We start from the raw sequence: 16,659 nt of genomic DNA, 5'->3' as shown, positions 1-16,659 counted from the left end.
CCAGGAGGTCGGAGCAGACCACTGTGGGGTGAGTCTCAGCAGCCAAGGGTCTGACAGCGAGGCCTCCGTTCAGAGGCAACCAGCTGGGCCACCGAGGTGGGAGGATCTGGCACAGAGAGCCCGATGCTGCTTGCCCTGCGGACCATGAGGTACATGCCACACTGTGAACTGTGCGGTGTGTGGGTGAGCGGATGTGCGGGGCCTTTCAGGCAAGGGGCGGCAAGTAGGGGCAGGTGGGCACAGGAAGTTTTCTGAAGCAGAGACTTGGCCTTACTGACCGAATGTTGGGCTTCTGGACTCGACGTTTGCTGACACACCCCAGACAGAAGTGAGCGCATCTCTAATGGAATTCTAAGCAAAGGCTCTTTCTTTCTTAATGCAGGTGAAGCTCAGATGAGTTACCAGGTGCAAGACAACTCTTGGCCAGAATGACCCGAGTCCAACCTACTTGATTTTGAGGGAAACGCCCTGTGGGACTCCAACGCTGACAGCCGCCCCGAGGACACTGTGCCTGGAGATCTTCCTCTCTGCTCCGTACTCCACCACTGTCCCGAAGAAGCCGGCCCTGCAAGGAGCGGACCAGTGAGCCAGCCAGGCCCCCTGCTCCTGCTCCCCCACCAACCCCATCGCCACTGGCAGCCGCCACCCAGGACAGAGAGGCCAGGTTCCCATCCCCAACTCCCTCGCCCTCCCACCACTCACAGGGAGGATGTTCAGGACAGACACCCCTGGTCAATGACTGGAGAGGAGTCCGACATTAGACGCCGAGCTCCTCAGGGTGGGACGGCAGGATAGCAAGTCCCACAGTCTCACAAGGGAGACGCACATTAACCCTAGCAGGCGCCCGATCGCACAGACCGGGTGGACTCCCGAGTTGGCCCGGCCAGCACTCACTTTAGGGACCCCTTCACGCGGGTCTGGTCGTCATCCTGGAATTTGTGCTGATAGCTGATGAGTGCGAAGGAGTGAGGGATTCCAAGCTGGGGAGGTGGAGGGAGAAAAGGCAGCTGAGACCGAGCTGAGGGGGTTGCTCCACCCGGTGGCCGAGCACTGTCCGGGGCAGGGGCCTTGTCCCACAGGGTGTGTAAAAATCCACCTGAAGCTGATCTTTACAAACTGGGAGATTCCACTTAAAAACCCAGTCTTCTGACTTCTCAGGAAAAATAAAAACTCCTGCACCCGAGCATGCGTTCTCACAAGGCAGCAGCTACCTCGAGCTCCCGCCTAGCTACCACGGCATCCCGACCCCGATCCTGTGGCCTTCGGCCGAAAAGACCTCTCACTTTATGATGGGTGGAACACAGCTTCCCCGGAGCCTGAGCACAACCCTGTTTCAGCTCCTGAGGGCGGATGGATAGAACCTGCCTTTGGCCCTGCAGGCAGTGGACTTGGGGGTGGGGGGCAAGGGACTGGAGGAGGATCCCCCGAGCTGTCCTCACCTGCAGGGCCACGGTGAAGTGGCTGGTCTTGGTGTCCCGGACGATGCTGGTGTTCATGGCTGACTGGACGCCCCAGCGCCACTGCAGGTAGCCCACCGTATTCTTGTCCAGGTTCCGGGCCAGGATGGTGGTGAGGCCCGGCCGGATGCCGCGGGATGAAAACTGCAGGGCACAGTGTGTCGTCACAAAGCTGGGGATACACAGAGAAAGGGCCCTGGATGACACCAGGCTTGCTGCCAGGCTTGGCTGTGTCCTCTACGCCAGTCCCCACCCTGCTTACCATCACTCCCACGGCTTCCCAGCTGGCTCCCCGCAAGGGGGCAAGAGGGTGATCTGGGGACTCTGTCCACTTATCCCCCTACCCCATCCCATTCCAAGCGCAGCCACAACCACAGAGGCACCCATGTATCTGCATTCCTAAACCAGCAGGTCAAATCCTGCTGCAAGTTAGAACCACCTGCAGGCTCCCACCCCAGGTGTGCTGACTTATAGACTCGGCATGGAAAAGCTGGCCAAGTGGTGCTAACGTGAGGCCATGTCTAAGTGCCTGTCATCCAGAGCCCGCCCCAGACCAATGGAGTCATTTTTCTGGGGGGCAGCAGGCAGGCATCAGTGTAGTTTTCACAGCTGCCGTGTGAGGCTGATGTGCACCCACAGCCACACAACACGACTGAAGCTGCTTGAAAAGCTAGGAAACTGTCCTCTGTAAGGCCTGTGAAGTTCCGTTTCCAAGGGAGTCAGCCCCACCTTCTGGTTAAATAGGGGTATTTCATTTCAGTAACAAAGGGATTCACAGGACTTTACTAAAGATGAGCAAACAGCTGGTCTCCAGTGAGCAGCCCTCACTAGAAGGATGCCTGTTCAGTTTTTTTCCTTCCTAAGCTCTTCCCCACTGGCTCAGACAATCGAGTCTGCCTGAAATGCAGGAGACCTGGGTTCGATCCCTGGGTCAGAAAGATGCCCTGGAGAAGGAAATGGCAACCTACTCGAGTATTCTTGCCTGGAGAATCCCATGGATGGAGGAGCCTGGCAGGTTATAGTCTATGGGGTTGCAAAGAGCTGGACACAACTGAGTGACTAAGACTTTCACTTTCACTCTCCTCTGGGTATCTGTGTCCCGCTTTTGCCACTAAAATAATAACAGAAGTAGTAACTGATGACATTTGCTCCTGTGCATGCAAAACTTTTCCCAAGACCAGACGAATGAGGAACCAACCCCTTGCTCTCCACAGGGCCCCCAACCCAACCCTGCCCTCATTTATCTGACACTCCAGCCATACCAGCCCTTCCACTCTGGCCACAGTGGGATCTGGAGTCGGGGGGCAAGCAGATAGAGAACAGACAAAAGTCATCCTGAGATGTCATGCAGCAACATTTAAAAAAATCAAAACCTAAAGAAAGAGATCTCTGCTTAATCAAAGTAATCTGATTTTGTGTTCTTATGGAGCGTGTCCTAGAGAGAGACGAACTCTGGGGAGAGAGCAATAAGGCAGGCACTGCCTGGGGGGACTGAGAACATCCCACAGGCTGCCTGCCGGGCTCTGGGCCGATTCCACACCCAACAACAGTCACCAGTTTGGACTTGGAAATAATTTGACCCTGGGACTCAGGCACCCATAATAGCAGATAAGAGTATTAATTAGCTAGTATTCTTTCTATAAATCTTCATGATCCCAAGTCTGATAAACCAGGCACCATGATGAAATTCAATTCCAGACAAAAGCTTCAGCATGGGTGGTGACAATCCTAAGCAGACAAGGCTAGGACAACGCTGATATGGATACATACTACCCACCAGAAATTCTGGTTAAAAGCCTAAATCCCTGTATCCATCCCAGACCCAGTAAGTCCGAGTCCCAGAGCAGAGGCCAGAGAAACCATGGGGGTGTCCCCGAGCCATGGTATCCGGTTCACCCTACGCCCTCTGCCTGGAGGTCCCGGCTCATCTCTGCAAGGGACTCTGCTCATCTCCACCAGCTTCCAGCTCCACCTGTTAAGAAGCCATGCCCTCTCTCATGACACCACTCATTCTGTGCATCACATGGCACACTTGCGTTTACCAGGAACCGAAGGCAGGCTCATAGATGAACATCTGACTGGGGATGAAATACTATTTTTTCTTTTTTTAAAAAGATGCTACAATCTCTGGGTTGGGAAGATCCCCTGGAGGAGGGCATGGTAACCTACTCCAGTATTCTTGCCTAGGGAATCCCATGGACAGAAGAGCCTGGTGGGCTACAGTCCATAGGGTTGCAAAGAGCTGGACGTGACTGAAGTGACTTGGCACACTCTCTGGTTGTGGTGTGCGGGCTTCTCACTGCGGTGGCTTCTCTTATCATGAAGCACAGACTCTACAGCACGGACTTCAGTAGTTGTGGCTTGTGAGCTCAGTTGCTCCATAGCATGTGGGATCTTCCTGGACCAGGGATTGAACCTGTCCCCTGCACTGGTGGTCAGATTCCCAAACTCTGGGCCACCAGGGAAGCCCTGCTTTTCTTTTCAGACATGTGCTCCTTTCCAGGACTCCTTCAGCTGTGTTTTAGTAGCCAGATGAATGAGCTGTTTATCCTCCACCCAGTTCTTCTACCTGAGCTCACACAGGTACCCCTAATGGGGAATAAGAACACGTGTGTCCTATAAGGGACATTCCTAGGGGTGCAACATCACTGCAAAAGCAAAGATGAAGCTGGGGTGGGGGCAGTTTAATATTTTGGCCTAACACAAAGCTACCAGAGAGACAGATTGACAGGCCGCCTCACTCACTGCCTCACTGCTTGGTAAAGCCCCATTCCAAACCTGAAACTGTTCTCTGCAACAAAGAAGTGACCCACTAGTGGATAAAGACTCAGACCAGGACCCACTTCCCTGTGAACGTGCACTGCCTCCAGTGCCTCACATGATGGGCCTCACAGCCCACCTGACCAGGCAGGGGCCTTTCCCCACAGAGCAGGAACCTGAGGACCATGGAGGGCCTGGCCCCGGGCTGGGACAAGGGCAGACCCCTCCCACCCCAGTGCCCAATCCAGTGCTCTCTGCACCAAGCACACCGCCTGGACCCCGTGCCAGCGTGGCAGGGTCTGCCCGCAGTGACTGTGCAGGTCAGAGAAGGTAACTCCAGATGACCTGACAAGAAAAAAACACAGGCTCTGGTCTAAATTCACAAAGACCACCAAAGGGCACTTATCTCGATATACTTACCATCTTGGTGTGAGATTACGGAACAGCTTCAGGCCAAATAAAGGCCCCTGCAGATCCCCAGCTCCAAATTCTAACTGTTCAAAAAAAAAAAGAAAAGAAGAAGAATTAATAGTGTTTTACCTCACAGCAGTAACCAAGGTCTAATTTCTTCATTTAATTCAAAGCCACCAGCCCTTGCCAGGCCTCTAAAAGCAGGGGCGGGAAGATTCTTAGTATCTCATTCTAACCTTTGACAAAGGGAGAGGGCTGTGTGCACAGACCCAAAGGAGGCAGGTTTCAATGAGGTGAGTCTCCTCAAGGAGCCCCTCCCCAGACAGCGCCACGGGCCCCTGGTCCCCGTTGCCCTAGCTGGAGCCGCCCGCACACCGCCCTCTGCTGGCGGGTTCGGCCCTGCGCGCGCAGTGCTGGCTCCCGTGAGGGTCCATCTGCTCTGCCTCACCGTCTGCAGGTCTCACAGGTGACTGGAGATGGCTCTCAGGGGTCTGATGTGAAACCCACCAGCGGCTCTGCTCTCACAGCCGTGAAGTCCAGCCGATCCTGGCTGCCTCATTACTAGTCTGGGTGACTTTCAAGGCAACTCCTCAATGTTAATTTGATACGGCTCAATTTGCTTGGCAGAACTGGCTGTTTAATGACTGCCGAGCAACGAACCAGCGCACTGAGACGGAGGTGACCCCCCTTCCGAATTGTGCAGGAGAAGGGAAGGGCCTGCAGGCTTGTTTAAGGGACAGAGACACTGAGTTTCCAGATTTCTGGAAGCTCCAGGGAAATCCTGTTGCTCTGTCCTGACTGTGAGCTGCCCGGCAGGCTCAGAGCGCCCCTCAGATGTGACACAGGTTTCCAGTGGCGACCGTCAGTTGATACAAGCTTGACAGCTGCACTCTGTTACACCTGATGTGGCCACTGAGGTCATTCTGAGGGTGGGCTTGGTGGCTGACAACCCGACCCCCCGCTGGCGTGCTCACCTCTCCCCAGCCCTTCGCAGAAGTGACTCGTCTGAGCGCGAAGTTAATGGAACCTCCTCCATTCCCATTCTGGGTTGAGAGGCTTCCAGAGAGGATGGCTGTGTCTGAAGCTGTCAGGGGTGCCTAGGAAATGGTATCAGCCAGTAATTCAGTAATCAAAGTAACCGGAAGTGCTGAGGACAGCAGTCTGCCCAATGCGCCCTAAGTGTGAGGCCAGCACAGGTGTGTCTGCAGCTCGAGCGGGCAGGATGTGGGCCTGCCGCACCCCTCTCCCATTGTGCCATTGAATGGCACCTGGCCACCACGGTCAGGTTTTGCAAAAGCTTGAACGTGCAAATTCCAAAAAACCAGGAGCAATGTAGGGCTAGATGCTAGTTTCCAGCGTCCCCTCAGCATCAGGCTCCATGGTGACATCACCCATGGGGACGTCCAGGACTCCCCAGTCCTGCCTGCGGCCGCATTGACTGATGGGAAGCCGCAGGAGGGGGAGAGTTTCCCTGAGTTGGGACTTCACGTTCCAGGCTGATGCACTTGAGCAGAAGTGGATAAGCTGAAGGGGCAGAGACCTGCTGTAACCGTCAGCAGATGACCCAACACTGCCATGTCCCAACGTCGGCCAGAGAGATGACACTTCAGTGACCTCAGGGCTCAGCACCCAGGAGCATGTGCCTTCAAACTAAGACCCATTCCTGGAATTTCCCAGAGATCTGGTTTTGCTCCTGAAATCATGACTTTGGCTCCCACTTCTCCTTAGACCACGAGCGTGGTGGTGGCTCTCCACCACCTGCTGGAAAGCCCCGAGACCCTGAAGCTAAGTGCCACCCTACCCCCCAACCCCGTACTCATGCTGCTAACATGTGGGTCAGGAAAGCAGGATAAACAAGGTTGTGACTGGAACTATTCTTTTTTCAAGTGGCTAACTGCATCCTTTCATGAATAAAGATGAGAAAACCCTGAGCAGACTTTCATTCCAGCTGTGCGTTGTGCTGCACCTCATTAACCCAAGCCCCCCCACCCCCCAAGCCCCCCTGCACTGGGGGATGTGTCTGTGTGCTTTACCTCAATAGACTGTGATATGTGCATCTTGTTAATTTCAATCTGTGGAAAGCCACTTCCGGACACATCCTCGTACTCCTCCTCATAGCGATCAAAAAGGTCAGTGGCGTCGATGCCAACGCTGATGGTCCCCTGTGGCAGAAAAACAAGCCGTCAGCATCAGGCCTGGGATTTGTGGGAAGAAAGACAATACTACACACTCCAGCAGCCGCAGGATTCACTGGGCACTCACGGACTCCACTGGCCCACAGAGCATGAATGTCACAGCTCACAAAAACAGCGGCCGAGCACCAACGTCTTCTAGAGTCAGAAAATCAGGCGTGAAGTGGGCGAGTGACTTACCGAGGACAAGTGGTGGGAAATGAAATTAAACTGCCCTGCTCATGGCTCTCTATTGCTTATCTATGGATTTAACCCACAAATGCAGAAAACAACCACAAACTAGCTACATGGGAGAAACACTCTTAATATTCAATTCTTTCTAAACACTGATATGTCACAAAGTACCTTAAATTTCTTTAAAACATAAAAAAATACCTTCAAAGACAGAGAAGTGCAAACCAAATTATATCAAATGGGAGATTTAAAAATTATTCTGCCTCAAGTTATGAGAAACAGAACCCCTTATTCTCTCAGGAAACAAGCTAAAATTTTGTTGACTGATAAAAATGCTCTTTACTCAGGAAATCAATATTTATTATTTTCTTTTACTGTCATAAGACTTTTCAAATTAGATACTAAAAAAAAAAAGTACTTTATTTGGCTCTGTCAGGTCTTAGTTGTGGCACAAAGCATCTCTGTTGCAGCGTGCAGGCTCTTTAATTGTGGTGTGTGGGCTTACTTGCCCTATAGCATGTGGGATCTTAGTTCCCTGACCAGAGCTCGAACCCATGTCCCCAGCACTGCAGGGTAGATTCTTAACTACTGGACCACCAGGAAGTCCCTCAAATGGGCAGCTACCTTAGTCCAACATATAAAGACATGACTCCACACACATTTTCATTAAATTCTCTGCAGTGCATGAAAAAAACTTTATTGAGGTTTAATTTACATATAATATAAACTGCTCCTGTCTGAAGTGTGCAATTTCATGAGTTTTGACAGGTGTGTACACTTGTGAAACCATCTCCAAAATCACTATACAGAACACTTCTATCACCCTAAAAGAAGCTTAGGAGAAATGTGTTTTTCTCCTGGGGAAGGGGACTTGTGAATGAAAATGTGTGAGGGAAACGCAGGAGGAGACAGCGAGTATCCATCTGCCTGTGAGGAGTGTGGTGGGAGGGAGGTAGCAGAGGAGGGGCTGGAGGCTGCCGGGCCTGGGTGGTCATGGGAAACGGCACAGGTGGGATTTATCTGGGATAACACAGTTTAACCCTGATGTTTTGGTTGGCTCAGCAATCACCCTAGATGTTTTTTAAAAAGTGATGTCATCACCAACAGTATTTTCATCACCATCACTATATAGTCCATGGAATTCTCCAGGCCAGAATACTGGAGTGGGTAGCCTCTCCCTTCTCCAGGGGATCTTCCCAACCCAGAGATTAAACCCAGGTCTCCTGCACTGCACGTGGATTCTTTACCAGCTGAGCTACCAGGGAAGCCCATTTTCATTACCAACAGGAATCAAACCTGTGTCCCCTACACTGGCTGGCAGATTCTTATCCACTGTGTCACCAGGGAAGTCCCTAAAAACTGTTTCTCAACACTGACCATCCACAGTGCCAATTTCCAGCCATATGAAAATTAAAAGCCTCAGATCTGCCTTAGAAACACCAGCATCTTCAATAGTGAGTTGTTCTTTAAAAAGTACGGCCAAAAGTGAGGCTGCCAGCAGCAGGGGTATTTACATACAGCTGTGGAAAAATGACTTTTCATTTAGATCAAAAGGTAGTTCCTCTATGTTAATTTCACTCTCTTTTCCATGCTAAGGTTCATAAGGCACACATGAAAGATACAGCAATAGCTGTTTATAAGTTGGTATCAGCAAAAGCTCACAACTGCTAATAATGCACCAGTTTTACATCGGTGTCAACCAGACGTTTCAAATGAAAAATGACTTTGATTCGCTGAAAGTGGAACACCTGACATTACTGTCAATGTTACTGCACTCAGTCAACAAGCTCCACACTGAATGTAAAATGGTGTGATTTGTGGTGATACTCAAATACCAATTTTGGTGAAGGTACAGCCTCCTGGTAAAAGTGTTTTAATTAAATCAAGAAACCCATGGAGCAGAAATAGTCTTAGAATTATAGTGTACACGATGCATAATTTTGTTAAAATGAGCTGTGACATTCTGCCTATGGAAAATAAAGCTAAAGTTGTCAAAATACACAAACACTTTTGTGTATTCAGAGTAACAAGATCATTTCTTGCGAAGCCTATTCTGAATAGAACAACTGCAGCATGTGTTAAATCTGTGTATTAGGAAGGTGTGAACCTTTGCAGAACTGCTTTTGAAAAACCCTTAAATCATGCAACTTTAAAATATTTAAGAAACTGCAATCATTGAAAACTGTGTAACTAAGAATACTGTGAAACTGATCTCTCAAGGAAGGAAAAACTAAACAAATAAGAACTCTGTTTACTGCATTTTGAAATTATAGAATGGCATTTTGGAATATCTCAATTTTGGGTAGGAATCATCTGGTGGAGCTGTCATTTTCAATTAAATTTATATTCTTTCCTGGAATGGGATGAAATTAACAAGGTTTGCCTACAGTTTTATGGCATCTCAACTTGAAGCATTCAAAAGATCATAAACAATTTATTTCAGAAATTTGTCAAAGAAAAAAAAGTATTCTGAATGGAGGCAAAAAGACAATACCTTTGAAAAATATTTACATGTTCTGAAACAAAGAAATTTAAAATTGAGAGTATTTTCTCAATTAAGAATACTACAGTTTACAGACCACAGTAACAAATTATGGTGAGGATGCAGAGAAAAGGGAACCCTACCACACCATTGGTGGGAATGTAAACCAGTATAGCCACGGTGGAAAGGCTCCTTAAAAAACTAAAACAGAGCTATCATATGATCCGGCAATCCCATTCCTGGGTATAGAGCCAAAGAAAATGAAAACACTGATTTGAAAAGGGTATGTACCCCTAAGTTATATCACAGCAGCATTATTTACAAAAGACAAGGAAGCAACCTAAAGTGTCCACTGACAGAGGAACAGATGGAGAGCATGTGGTATATATATATATACAATGGAATATACTCAGTCATAGAAAAGGACAAAGGGTTGTCACTTGCAGCATGTATGGACCTAGAGGGTATTATTCTTAAATATAAATGGAGCACAATCTATGAAGATTTTGAGTCATTATGTTGTACACTTGAAACTAATACTGTAAATCGATTATACAATTTTTTAAAAGATGCTAAGTGAAATAACTAAAAGAAAAAGAATATTACAGTATACAGAGAAGAATCAAATATGCCAAAAATGTCAAAATCTACTAAATAAATTTGCTCCTTGTATGAATATGGTCAGCAATGTTATGAAGGAAAACAAAAAAGACACTGAGGAGACATTCTTCAGAAAAACAGCGGTGACAGTGTGGCCTTGAGAATCCCACATGTGGGAACACCAGGCTTCAGAGTCCCTTCTTGACCTGCATGGACCCAGAACTTGCCTTTGTCCAAGAGGATGCTGTGGACGGGATGGTGTGGACTCCAAGGCCAGGTCACAAGGGACCCTGCAGCTTCATCTGGGGATGTGCTTTTCAGGGGGAGTTAGCTACCCTGTAACAACCCAAGTATCTTGCAACTGCTGGGCTGCTGGACTGGGAGGAAGCCTGACCTAGAGCAGGGAGAGGCTGTATGTAAGAAATGGCAGCCCACCCTCAGCCACCCCAGCTGCAGTTATGAGGGGCACCCGTGTGCCTCTTCTTCAACAGGATACAGCTGCCATCGGCTGTGAGCACACGAGCACACTCCAAGCAAACACCATCGGGCTGAGTCCCATTAACCCACGGGTGTGAGAGGAGATCAAATCGTTCTCACAAGCCACTGAATTCTGGAGTGGTTTGTCATGCAGCAATACGTAACCAGAACACAAAATACCAGAGAGAGAACTTAAAGTATGTGAGTGTGTGCCAAGAATAATGAGTCTGCTTCTGCTACTTTCTTGTAAACATCCCTTTCACTCTCAAAAATGTCCCAGTTTGGATGATGAATGGCATAGTTGCCCCGCCTACAGGTCACTGTGAGGACGCTGGCTGACCGTGAAGGATGTGAACCACCAGAGCGCAGAGCAGAGCCACCTGGCCTGACCTGCCGGCTCCTCTGGCTCTGTGCTGGGGCCAGGAGGGAAGCAGGATCATGAACCACTGATTCACGAGCCACTGATTTACATATGTGGGTTTCCTCACTGGCCAATTCATTCAACTCCTGAGTTTTCAGCTTGTTCTCTTATTCTAAGTGAAAGGGGAAAGTGTTAGTCGCTCAGTCATGTCCAACTCTTTGCAACCCCACGAACTGTAGCCTTTCAGGTTCCTCTGTCCATGGGATTCTCCGGGCAAGAACACTGCAGTGGGTAGCCATTCCCTTCTACAGGGGATCTTCCTGACCCAGGGATTGAACCTGGGTCTCCCACATTGCAGGCAGATTTTTCTTTTTTTACCATCTGAGCCACCAGGGAAGCCTCTCTTTCTTTCTAAAATAGTTATTTACTTGGCTGCACCAGGTCTTAGTTGTGGCACACAAATCCTTAGTTCCAGCAAGTGGGATCTTAGTTCCCTGACCAGGAATCAAACCTGGGTGGCTGGCATTGGGAACTTGGGAGTCTTTTTTTTTTTTTTAATTATTTTTATTTTAGTTTTTATTTTTGGCCTTGCTGCGTGGCATGTAGGATCTTAGTTCCCTGACCAGGGATTGAACCCGCATCCCCTGCGTTGGAAGCACAGAGTCTTAACCACTTGACCACCAGGGAAGTCCCGAACTTGGGAGTCTTAAGCACTGGACTACCAGGGAAGTCCCTCAGTTGGTTCTTTAAAGAAAGGCAATCAGGGACTTCCTGGGGGTCCACTGATTGAGACTCCATATTCCCAAAGCAGGGAGCATGGGTTTAATCCTGCTTGGGGAACTAAGATCCCACATGTCACATCATGCAGCCAAATAAGTAAATAAAGACAGGCAATCACACCATATGAAAATAATGAAAATCCTTTCAATATTTATATCTCTTTTACTATTTGTCTGTTTGTATTGGCTGAAACTTTCAGAATAACATTAAAGACGGTTTTCTTTCCTTTCCCAAAGAAAACCTCTGAAATGATAAACATCTGTGTTAACTCCATATTGACAATCAACTGACTCACCAGAGGATAGAGCAGACTTTGCTGCTGCTGCTGCTGCTAAGTCACTTCAGTCGTGTCCGACTCTGTGTGACCCCATAGACAGCAGCCCACCAGGCTCCCCCGTCCCTGGGATTCTCCAGGCAACAACACTGGAGTGGGTTGCCATTTCCTTCTCCAATGCATGAAAGTGAAAAGTGAAAGTGAAGTCGCTCAGTCGTGTCCGACCCTATGGCGACCCCATGGACTGCAGCCTTCCAGGCTCCTCCGCCCATGGGATTTTCCAGGCAAGAGTACTGGAGTGGGGTGCCACTGCCTTCTCTGAGAGCAGACTCTAGAAGTTTAAAAACAGTGCTCAAGGCATCACTTTCTCTCAACTATTTTGTTGTTTCTTTAAATAAGGCCCAAATAGTAAAAAACTCCAATGAGCGGTCACTTCTGTGATTCGACAGCCTTCGGTGCTGACAAGTTTATGAAAAATGACCGCCCCTTCCCCCCAAAAGAGAAAAAAAATGACCCAGAGGAGTGGAGAAGTGAGGAGAACCTGAGGCTCAGGTGCCAGCCATGTCTGAGGAGCCGCCCCAGACAGGGACTGATCAGGTCACTGTGAGGCTGCAAGGACATGTCCTCACTTCAGAGAGTGGTCCTGATGCTTTCTGCTCTTCTTCTGTTTCCAGGAAAACGACCTTCTGAAAATTGACTGGTCACAGCACCAGAATTATACTTCCCTATGCGTCAAACAGGGTTTGGCTGCAACTTATAATTCATTTTCACTTCCAACATAATATGCTTTTCATACAGTGGGAAGACATGACTTAGGAATGAGAGGCAGATTTAGGTTAGACTTCTTCCAACCACTAACTCAATATATGCAAGTTTATATCCTTTTATTATTAAATTGGTACTAAATCAGATTTTATCAAATGAAAAGTTTACAAAGGAAAATACTTTCAAATAATCTTTGCTATTAAGTATGAAACACAAAACTTTTAAAGTATTTTGTTTTCTCCCTGCCATGAGCACATTTCACCTTATTTTCCTACAGCAGGGTAGTCACACACTTTTCCATAAACAGCCTGGTATCAGTGCTTAAGGTTTTGTGGGCAGATGCTCTGCTCTGATGCTATAGCGCAAAACAGCCAAAGGGAATGTGTAAGTGAACAAGCTTTGCTATATAACAATAAAACTGTATTTATGGACACTGAAGCTTGAGTTTCATATTATTTTTATGTATGACAAAATATTATTCTTTTGATTTCCTAAAAGCCATTGAAACAAGTAACTCTTCTTAGCTCCTGAGCTGGACAGAAAGAGGTAGCAGGCCACCACTGTGTGCTGACCTATGTCCAAGGGCACCTAACTCTGCTGTCAGAGCATCAAAGGACAATGACAGTGACAAGTCTCGTACAGACCTTTCCATGCAATGACAACACTACTGAAAAACTGCTGCAAGACACCCAGCAGCTGCAGATGTTCAACTGAGAACTCTGTGACTTTTCTGAGGCTGAAAGTTTCAATATAGAGCGTGGGACAGTCACTCCATGCCCCCCACCCCAGCCTCAACCAGAGCTAACAGACTCGATGGGGGAGCACACCCCATGGTTCCATACTATTTTCAATCAGATCACAGTCATAAGAGTACACAGGTTGTCAAAAGAATCTGATTTACTTAGTTTCTCAAGTTTTGAGCTACTAAATAAAATTTACAAACTGCTAAGATTCAAAGACTTAATGAGCTAAACACAAAGGGAAGTAGCTGACTGCTACTTGTAAATACTTATTCCAATCTGTAAATTACAAACCCACTGGATCACCATCCTCCTGAATGACCAAATATCCCTCCTTAAGTCAATCTCTGCCTTTGCTCTTTAACCATTAATGAAACACTGTAAAAAATATACCTTTTTATTCTTTCATCTGTAGACTACTGCATTCTTCTGTATTCTTCTCATATTCAGCCACCCATCTGAATTTCTGGGGTGGGGACTTGTAAAAACACAGATTCCCAGGTAGCAGCCTGATAATCTGAATTTTTAATAGGCAAACACATTGTGATGTACATCATTTAACTGACTAGTTTCATTGATGTTGTTCAGTTGCCCAGTTCTGTCCTGCTCTTTGCGACCTCATGGACTACAGCATGCCAGGCTTCTCTGTTCTTCATCATCTCTTCAGTTCAGTTCAGTTCAGTCGCTCAGTTGTGTCCGACTCTGAGACCCCAAGAATCACAGCACGCCAGGCCTCCCTGTCCATCACCAACTCCCAGAGTTCACTCAAACTCACGTCCATTGAGTTGGTGATGCCATCCAGCCATCTCATGATTATCTGGGTCATGAAGATCTTTTTTGTACAGTTCTTCTGTGTATTCTTGCCACCTCTTCCTAATAGCTTCTGCTTCTGTCAGGTCCATACCATTTCTGTCCTTTATCGAGCCCATCTTCGCATGAAATGTTCCCTTGGTATCTCTAATTTACTTGAAGAGATCTCTAGTCTTTCCCGTTCTGTTGTTTTCCTCTATTTCTTTGCATTGATCGCTGAAGAAGGCTTTCTTATCTCTTCTTGCTATTCTTTGGAACTCTGCATTCAGATGCTTCTATCATTCCTTTTCTCCTTTGTTTTTCACCTCTCTTCTTTTCACAGCTATTTGTAAGGCCTCCCCAGACAGCCATTTTGCTTTTTTGCATTTCTTTTCCATGGGGATGGTCTTGATCCCTGTCTCCTGTACAATGTCACGAACCTCATTCCATAGTTCATCAGGCACTCTATCTATCAGATCTAGGTCCTTAAATCTATTTCTCACTTCCACTATATAATCATAAGGGATTTGACTGAGGTCATACTTGAATGGTCTAGTGGTTTTCCCTACTTTCTTCAATTTAAGTCTGAATTTCGTAATAAGGAGTTCATGATCTGAGCCACAGTCAGCTCCTGGTCTTGTTTTTGTTGACTGTTTAGAGCTTCTCCATCTTTGGCTGCAAAGAATATAATCAATCTGATTTCAGTGTTGACCATCTGGTGATGTTCATGTGTAGAGTCTTCTCTTGTGTTGTTGGAAGAGGGTGTTTGCTATGACCAGTGCATTTTCTTGGCAAAACTCTATTAGTCTTTGCCCTGCTTCATTGTGCATTCCAAGGCCAAATTTGCCTGTTACTCCAGGTGTTTCTTGACTTCCTACTTTTGCATTCCAGTCCTCTATAATGAAAAGGACATCTTTTTTGGGTGTTAGTTCTAAAAGGTCTTGTAGGTCTTCATAGAACCATTCAACTTCAGCTTTTTCAGCGTTACTGGTTGGGGGATACACTTGGATAACTGTGATATTGAATGGTTTGCCTTGGAGATGAACAGAGATCATTCTGTCGTTTTTGAGATTGCATCCAAGTACTGCATTTCGGACTCTTTTGTTGACCATGATGGCTACTCCATTTCTTCTGAGGGATTCCTGCTTGCAGTAGTAGATATAATGGTCATTTGAGTTAAATTCACCCATTCCAGTCCATTTTAGTTTGCTGATTCCTAGAATGTCGACGTTCACTCTTGCCATCTCTTGTTTGACCACTTCCAATTTGCCTTGATTCATGGACCTGACATTCCAGGTTCCTATGCAATATTGCTCTTTACAGCACCAGATCTTGCTTTAGAAGATCACCAGTCACATCCACAGCTGGGTATTGTTTTTGCTTTAGCTCCATCCCTTCATTCTTTCTGGAGTTATTTCTCCAATGATCTCCAGTAGCGTGTTGGGCACCTACTGACCTGGGGAGTTCCTCTTTCAGTATCCTATAAAACTCATGTCCACTAAATTGATGATGCCATCCAACTGTTTCATCCTCTATCATCCCCTTCTCCTCTTGCCCTCAACCTTTCCCATCATCAGGGTCTTTTTCAGTGAGTTGGGTCTTCGCATCAGGTGGCCAAAGTACTGGAGCTTCAGCATCAGCATCAGTTCTTTCAATGAATATTCAGGGTTGATGTGCTTTAAGACCGACTGGTTTGATCTCCTTGCAGTCCAAAGGACTCTCAAGAGTCTTTTCCAGCACCACAGTTCAAAAGCATCGGTGCTCAGCCTCCTTTATGGTCCAACTCTCACATCTGTACATAACTACTGGAAAAGCCACAGCTTTGACTAGATGGACCTTTGTTGGTAAAGTGATATCTCTGCTTTTCAATATGCTGTCTATGTTTGTCATAGCTTTTCTTCCAAGGAGCAAACATCTTTTAATTTAATGGCTGTAGTCCCTGTCCACAGTGATTTTGGAGCCCAAGAAAATAAACTCTGCCACTGTTTCCATTTTTTCCCCATCTATTTTCCAGGACTGGGCCACCTTCTCTGCCTCCTGAGAAGTGTATATGCAGGTCAAGAAGCAACAGTTAGAACCGGACATGGAACAATGGACTGGTTCCAAACTGGGAAAGGAGTATGTCAAGGCTGTATATTGCCATTTTGCTTATTTCACTTACATGCAGAATACATCATGCAAAATGCTGGGCTGGATGAAGCATAAGCTGGAATCAAGATTGCCAGAAGAAATATCAATAACTTCAGATACGCAGATGACACCACCCTTATGGCAGAAAGTGAAGAACTAAAGAACCTCTTGATCAAGGTGAAAGAGGAGAGTGAAAAAGTTGGCTTAAATCTCAACATTAAAAAAATGAAGATCATGGCATCCGGTCCCAATACTTCCTGGTAAATA

General features: G+C 47.2%; 1 protein-coding gene and 1 non-coding gene across 2 annotated transcripts in view; both read right to left on the bottom strand.

Moving 5' to 3' along the window:
• DNAJC11 (DnaJ heat shock protein family (Hsp40) member C11) overlaps window positions 1–16,659 on the bottom strand; it is a 67,538-nt gene that overhangs the window by 9,199 nt on the left and 41,680 nt on the right. Inside the window, exons 5-10 of the mRNA XM_068986001.1 lie at window positions 6,662–6,790; window positions 5,603–5,725; window positions 4,638–4,711; window positions 1,440–1,629; window positions 895–980; window positions 449–565 (exon numbers count right to left, since the gene is read on the bottom strand). Coding sequence (XP_068842102.1) covers window positions 449–565; window positions 895–980; window positions 1,440–1,629; window positions 4,638–4,711; window positions 5,603–5,725; window positions 6,662–6,790 — 719 coding nt within the window. The remainder of the gene's footprint in view (window positions 1–448; window positions 566–894; window positions 981–1,439; window positions 1,630–4,637; window positions 4,712–5,602; window positions 5,726–6,661; window positions 6,791–16,659) is intronic.
• Window positions 11,529–11,601, bottom strand: TRNAG-UCC (transfer RNA glycine (anticodon UCC)). The gene has a single exon. It is a non-coding gene; the product is annotated as a tRNA-Gly (tRNA).

This window comes from Capricornis sumatraensis, chromosome 14, assembly GCF_032405125.1.
Source record: "Capricornis sumatraensis isolate serow.1 chromosome 14, serow.2, whole genome shotgun sequence".
NCBI lineage: Eukaryota > Metazoa > Chordata > Mammalia > Artiodactyla > Bovidae > Capricornis > Capricornis sumatraensis.
Note: the sequence above shows the minus strand (reverse complement) of the source record. Positions and strands in the feature narration are given on the sequence as shown.